The sequence below is a fragment of the Juglans regia genome, chromosome 6 (genome assembly GCF_001411555.2).
Source record: "Juglans regia cultivar Chandler chromosome 6, Walnut 2.0, whole genome shotgun sequence".
NCBI lineage: Eukaryota > Viridiplantae > Streptophyta > Magnoliopsida > Fagales > Juglandaceae > Juglans > Juglans regia.
The window spans coordinates 31,704,781-31,711,889 of NC_049906.1; the positions used below are offsets into that span (position 1 = coordinate 31,704,781).

The following is a 7,109-nucleotide window of genomic DNA, read 5'->3' on the forward strand; positions in this document are numbered from 1 at the left end:
GCATTTTTTTTTCGTGAAACACCTTTTGCGGCAACTAAAATTACCACTACCTATCCCCAAGTAGCAATTAGTGTTGAAATTCTGATGACCCTCTCTTCCAAACTCACATTCACACGATATATCATGTGAATGTGTTGAATAATTAAAGTAGTGTTGTTCTCAATACATCAAGCTTGGACAGAATACAGTTTGCTGTGTAAATTACTTTAGTGTTGTGTTGAGGTTGTAATTTTAATTAATGCAACGAAAACCTCTGCCAATCTGGTCCCTCTAGACTTTAATGCATGGTTCCCAACCCTTGGGAATTCGCTTGGGAATATAAATCTCTTGCTGCATTATTAATAATTATAATTTATTAATATGTACACTTCATATTTACAGCTTGCTGCATGCAGTTTCTTTGAACTCATGCGGTCAACTTTGCACTAATATATATATATATATATATGTACCTTGAAATGACCAATAATATCATGTATAAAGCTGAATCTGTTCTTAATTCTCTTAAGAATAGTGTTGCTCGTATATATTCTCTTAATTTCTTTGTGTTGCTCATACATAGGGTCTTTTTTACTAGGAACATATATAAGAGTATATATATATATATATATATATATATATATATATATTTATATATATGGTGTATGGAAATTACTAGGAAAGTAGATAGTAATTGTTGAATTCATTGACAAAGGATCTTTTTTTCCCATATAAGAATTAATTGACCATAGTTTAATTCAAAATTATATATAAATAGCTGGAACTAGACTTTTGGGCATATCATCAAGAGACACCCTACAATCATAACACTACTTACCCGGTTGGCCTAGATGCCCTTGAAATAGTTTTTTACCTTTCATACTCTGGTGAGGACCTTCAACTACTTTCGTGATAACCCATTACAAACTTTCATACAGTTAACTAAATTACCAAGAATTTCCTCATATCCTTATTAATTGTTTCAATTCCATATAACTCAACCAGATGGATAAGGCTTGGATGCATATTGAAGATAGATTGCGTTCCAATGAATACGCAAATGGCGTTAAACAATTCATAGATATGGCGAAGGCCCATGCACCGGGTAGAGAATGCATCAGGTGTCCATGTAGGAGATGCCGAAATCGATCTTTCCATCATATTGCTATGGTTGAGGATCACTTGTTCATCGTAGGTATTGATACATCTTATACGGAATGGATATTCCATGGCGAGGAGGAAACTTTGCCAGACGCCACATTTTCTGACGAAGATGGTGATGATGCCTATAACTACAATGACTACATTGATGATGTAGACGAGATGTTAGATGACATCCGTGTTGGGTCCTTTATGGATGATTCTAGTAGAACAGAATTGCACTCAGACGCAGGGCCTTCACGACACACCTCTGGTACTCCAATACACCCTAACTTTGACGAGCTGCTAGACAATGCAAGAACTCCACTTTATCCCACCTGCACAGAGTTCTCAAAGCTATCATTCATAGTCAAGTTGCTTCACATAAAGACAGTTGGTGGTTGGACTGTGAAGTCATTTGACATGGTTATAAAGCTTTTGCAAGTAGCATTTCCTGATGCTCAGTTCCCTGCCTCATATAACGAGGCTCGCCGCTTACAACGTGGTTTGGGCTTTAGTTACACAAAGATACATGTATGCCCAAATGATTGTGCCTTGTTTTGGAAGGATCATCTTGATAAAGATGAGTGCCCTATATGTAATGCATCTAGGTGGGCCTCAAACACAACTAACCAACAAAGGATACCCCAAAAAGTCCTCCGCTATTTTCCTTTGAAGCCACGGTTGCAAAGGCTGTTTATGTCAAAGAAGACTGCCCAAGCCATGAGATGGCATGCAGAAGAGCGTGTTGATGATCCCAACTTCATGAGACATCCGGCTGATTCTAGGGTATGGAAAGACTTCGATAACAAATATGATTGGTTTGCCCAAGATCCTCGTAATGTCAGACTTGGTCTAGCGAGTGATGGGTTCAACCCATTCAATAACATGAGCAAACCGTACAGCATTTGGCCAGTGCTACTTGTGCCTTACAACTTGCCTCCTTGGTCATGCATGAAAGATCCATATTTGATGATGTCATTGTTAATCCCTGGACCAAAGGCACCGGGAAATGATATTGACGTGTTCCTACGTCCCCTAATAGATGAGTTGACAGAATTATGGGAAGAGGGAATTCGTACATATGATTCATACAAACAAGAATCGTTTCAGTTAAGGGCAACGTTGCTCTGGACCATCAATGACTTTCCTGCATATGCAAATCTTTCAGGCTGGAGCACAAAGGGTAAGATGGCATGCCCTACATGTAACTTAGAAACAGATTTCACTATGGCTTGTGCATGGTCGAAAACATTGTTATATGGGTCATCGTCGGTGGTTGGTGCCAGATCACAGTTGGAGAAGGAAAAAAAATGCTTTTAATGGTAAGGAGGAACACCGTCTCCAACCTAAAATGAAAGTGGGACAAGCTTTAATGGAGCAATTACATGAGGTCTCAAACGTGCAGTTTGGTAAATCAACCAAGAAGAGGAAACGTATGCCCAATGAACTTAATTGGACAAAAAAATGTATCTTCTTTGAGCTTCCTTACTGGTTAGATTTGGGATTGCGACATAACTTGGACGTCATGCATATTGAAAAAAATATTTGTGATTCAATCCTGGGAACCTTGATGAATATTGAAGGCAAAAGTAAGGACACCGCCAATGCGTGTAGGGATTTGGAAGATCTTGGACTAAGAAAAGAATTACATTTACGGCATGATGGTAATCATACTTCTATGAGTCTTGCATGTTATATGTTAAATGTAACTGAGCGAAGGAGTTTTTGTGCACGTCTTTCAGAAGTCAAATTTCCAGATGGTTTTGCCTCAAATATTGCCCGGTGTGTCAACATTACTGAAGGAAAAATCATAGGGATGAAGAGCCATGATTGTCATATCTTTATGCAATATTTGTTGCCAGTTGTTATTGGTGGGTACCTACGACCCGATATTAGGGGAGCTTTAATCGAGTTCTGCTCATTTTTCAAAGAATTATGTTCACGAACACTAGACATAACAGTGTTGGAACGGCTTCAAGCTAATATCCCCATCATTCTTTGCAAATTAGAAATGATATTCCCACCTGCATTTTTTGATATCATGGTGCATCTTGCCATTCATCTGCCAGATGAGGCATTGCTAGCAGGACCTGTTCAGTATAGGTGGATGTACCCTTTCGAGAGGTATCTGGGTAAGTTCAAGCGATATGTCCGCAACAGAGCCCGTCCAGAAGGCTCAATTGCTGAGGCATATGTTCATGTCGAGTGCCTGACGTTTTGCTCTATGTACCTTAATGATATCGAGACTAGATATAACCGGGAGGAACGGAACATTGACTTGGTTGGCCTCTCGAGAGGCAAGTTTATCGGTTTTCTCCCAAAAAGTGCGCCCGTTAGGGGCAGCAAGAATGGAAAAATTACCCGATGCACTTTTTTCCAAGGCCGAGTGGTACGTCCTTAATAATTGCGCAGAGATTGAGGACTATATAGAGTAAGTGCACCCTCTATATCCATACATGCTTTTTATTTTGTTTTATTATGATTGGATAACTTATTAATGCATATAGTTTTTGTAGTGATCACTATAACAAAATGAAAGAAGAGGACCCCAGTAACATTGAGCGTAGGCACCAAAGTCAATTCCCAACGTGGTTCAGAACACGTGTAAGATTTCCCTTTTTCACTTATAAACATATCCCTTTATAGAACCTTCGAATTTCTTCCTTAATGTTCTCCTTTGTCAAATATCCATGTTAGATTGCCGAGTTGCATGCGAAGACTCCCCCTGAGGTGACCGATGACATATATGCATTAGCATGTGGTCCAGATCCACTAGTTGCATCATATGCTGGCTGTATAATGAATGGAATTCGGTTTCACACGAATGATCTCGAAGGGCGTCGCCGCACCCAAAATAGTGGGGTTGTTGTTCATGCCGACCATGAAGGATTGCCAATTGACTTCTACGGTGTGTTGCAGGACATCATAGAATTACGCTATATGGGTTGGCGTAAGTGTTTTTTGTTTAAATGTGATTGGTGGGACATTGGCGACACGAGAAGGGGGATACACATTGGAGATCACTTCACGAGTGTCAACACTTCTAGGCAATGGTATAAAGATGAGCCTTTCGCTCTAGCATGCCAAGCGTTGCAAGTGTTTTACATAAAAGACCCGACTTTGGGGGGAAGTTGGCACGCAGTACACAAGATAACAAATAGGAATGTTTACAATATTCCCCACAAGACCTCGGACTTGCATGAACTTGATGATGAATTGCACGTTGTTGAAACAGAAGACGATAGTGACACTGATGTTAGGAACTATGGTAATGTTAATGAAACTAACCCAGGCATGCTCAATCCATTGACCAGAGTAAATGAAGACCACTTGCCCGTTGATGACGCCACATTGTCACCAGAGCAATTGGCTGAAGAAAGTGCTGATGAGGCCTTCACTGATGATGAAAACATTAACAGCGTGTTTTGGATGGAGAACATAGATGAGGGGGATGGCGATGGTACTGAATAAAAACCTCAGTTTCATTATTATAGACTCTGTTGCTGATGGTTGTTCTTATCCTATTTTGATGATAATGGTTTCTCTAATGATATATAATGTTAATCACTTCTACATAACTATTTCGCTTATTAAATGTTGTGCCCGACTTTCAATTCCACCATACATGCAATTAGATGCATGAGGATTTTATATACATGATATGTTTTTTAGTCATTAAGTTATAGTCATATTAATGCACCATTAAGAGGGTATATATTCACTCCGGGATTTATATTGCTGACTGACTTGGTTTCTGTTTTCATCTATTTGCAGACAGCGCATGACTTTACTCATTGGGAGATCATCTCCACACTTCAAGAAAGCATGTGTGAAGGCATTATTTTGATATAACGTGGCCACTGTCTGTATGCTTTCTTTACTTTGACTTGCAACGCTGAAAATTGGTGCTCAACTACCACTGTTCCTTTTGATATTCAGAATGTTTCCAAGATACAAAAGCCTTGCATTTTAGAAACCCAACGAACTTAACTAAATTTAAGTTATTAAAAATTCCAACCATCACATTCTTTTAACAATTAATGTCTTTTACACAAATAAAAGGGGAGCAGCCCAATACACATGAGATATACAACTAAATATATCAGTCACTACAACCTATCATCCAATACACATAAGACCACCTAAATTCAAGTAATGAATTTAGTAAGATACAGATGATAGTGCTGGTAGTTGGAAAAAACTAAATATGATACAACAAAAGAATGGACTAATGATGCAACTTTATAATACCATTTTGGGATTTCAGATGCGTACAATTGTTTGGTGCTTTAGCTGAATGTTAGTTTGCTTGAAATCTAGTCATGAATGGCAGTTAAATACAACAAGGTTCCAGGAGATGGACCACATCGAGCAGTCCATACAAGCGCCCTATATGGACTCATTAACAAATTGAAAGCACTAGGAAAATTACAAAATGGAGTCACTATTCAAATTGTGAATAGTATAATATTGTGCTTTGGGTCTAAAATATACATTGCCGAATCAGACATGTTAATTTTTTTTTTTTTTTTTTAGATATTGGTGTGGATTTTTCGTAGACCATCTAGTATCTTCTAGAATTCTTACATGAATCCAATGTAGACAATTCTCAATATTATGGTTTACATGGAAAGATTTAGTTGTCACATCTAGCTCAAAGAAATAGAATAGCTCCTAAAAATATTCACCATTCTGGTACATAGAAACAATTGTTTGGGCTGGAGGACAGTTGCTTAACGTTAATTACAAATCCACACCATTGCAAATGCACGCGTGGTGGTAAGCTAAATTTGAAACTGTCCTTACCACCATTTTTCAGACCCAATGGTTGCACAAATTGTGAAGCCAGAGTGTTAAATGAATGGATACGACATGAATGACACATGGTTTGAGAAAGCATTTAAAATACATATGAAGTGTCTAAACTTACCACTTAAAATGGTATGGGTATCTCGATGATGGGATATTTAAATGTGAGTATAGGTCTATTTGCTTTCCAGGTGCAAACAGAGGTGGCCAATGTGTATGTCACCCAATGAACAGGGGAAATACACAAAATTTACTGATTGCCATATATAAACAGTTTGTTGCCAACCTTATGAATTCTCACATATATACTCAAAATTTTAATGTTTAACTTGAAAAATAAAGAGTGACATTGAAGTTTAATCTACTTCCATACACAATTTGTACTTTGTGGGGAATTGATGTCAGCCATGTAATACCATTTTTATTGCTGCATTGGGCTTCTATGATGACCTATACGTTTCTGTAATTAAGAGAGATGCAGCCAGTCAATGGGAATATAGAATGTCTAACTCTGTTTCTATAGTATCAAAGCAAAGACACATTCATGGATAAGGCTTTTGATATGGAAAGTGTTATATATGGAAAGTTTTATACATGGGAAGTTCAAGTATTAAAGCAATGGTGATACAGTTTTCATATTGTACTTGATGTATGGACCTTTTGATGCCTATGCTATTTAGGAAATTATATATTCACCAACTTTGTCAAAGCAAAAGCCAAGTATAAGGCGGATTTGGAATATAAATATTTGGAAATGTACATGCTTAGATCGAATAAAGAATTGGAAGTGTGTATTCGTTGCATGAAAAAGTTTATTTTGAGTAGATGGTTTTTTTTCCTTTATTTTCCACTCATAATTGCGTAAAAGGTGATGAACGGGACATGTTAAAAGGAAGGTGATGAACGGGACAGGCAAGAGGCCACCAACGACGACATTCGAATCAGCATACACAAATAACTCTCTAAACCCAAGCGAATGACACCATCGTAACCCATCAAGTAAAGCATAACAACTCCGCAATTGTGTTCGTTGCTTGGCATGTACTAAAATTAACAAAATCCTGCCAAGGATCTTCACACGAATGATCAAAATTGGAAAAACCCCTTGAAGCCATACATGCTTCTATGGGGTACAAATCTAATTCACCGATAATCGTTTTGCCACACGAAAAGACTAT

At 38.0% G+C, this 7,109-nt stretch overlaps 2 protein-coding genes across 2 annotated transcripts; both read left to right on the forward strand.

Annotated features, from left to right (window-relative positions):
• Nucleotides 1-984: 984 nt before the first annotated feature.
• On the forward strand, nt 985-2,442 carry LOC118348670. Its single transcript, XM_035690759.1, has one exon. The coding sequence runs from the start codon at nt 985-987 to the stop codon at nt 2,440-2,442; it is 1,458 nt and encodes a 485-aa protein (XP_035546652.1).
• A 52-nt stretch (nt 2,443-2,494) lies between these two features.
• LOC118348671 lies at nt 2,495-4,593 on the forward strand. Its single transcript, XM_035690760.1, has 2 exons — nt 2,495-3,511; nt 3,820-4,593. Exons 1-2 carry the CDS (start codon nt 2,495-2,497, stop codon nt 4,591-4,593), a joined length of 1,791 nt encoding a protein of 596 aa, XP_035546653.1.
• Nucleotides 4,594-7,109: the final 2,516 nt, after the last annotated feature.

What these genes read in the sequence shown, in the direction of transcription:
- LOC118348671 (XM_035690760.1), top strand. Translation starts at nt 2,495, where the DNA reads ATGGAGCAATTACATGAGGTCTCAAACGTGCAGTTTGGTAAATCAACC. An exon ending in CTTTTTTCCAAGGCCGAGTG is followed by an intron (nt 3,512 to 3,819) that starts GTACGTCCTTAA and finishes TATCCATGTTAG; the next exon opens with ATTGCCGAGTTGCATGCGAA.
- LOC118348670 (XM_035690759.1), top strand. Translation starts at nt 985, where the DNA reads ATGGATAAGGCTTGGATGCATATTGAAGATAGATTGCGTTCCAATGAA.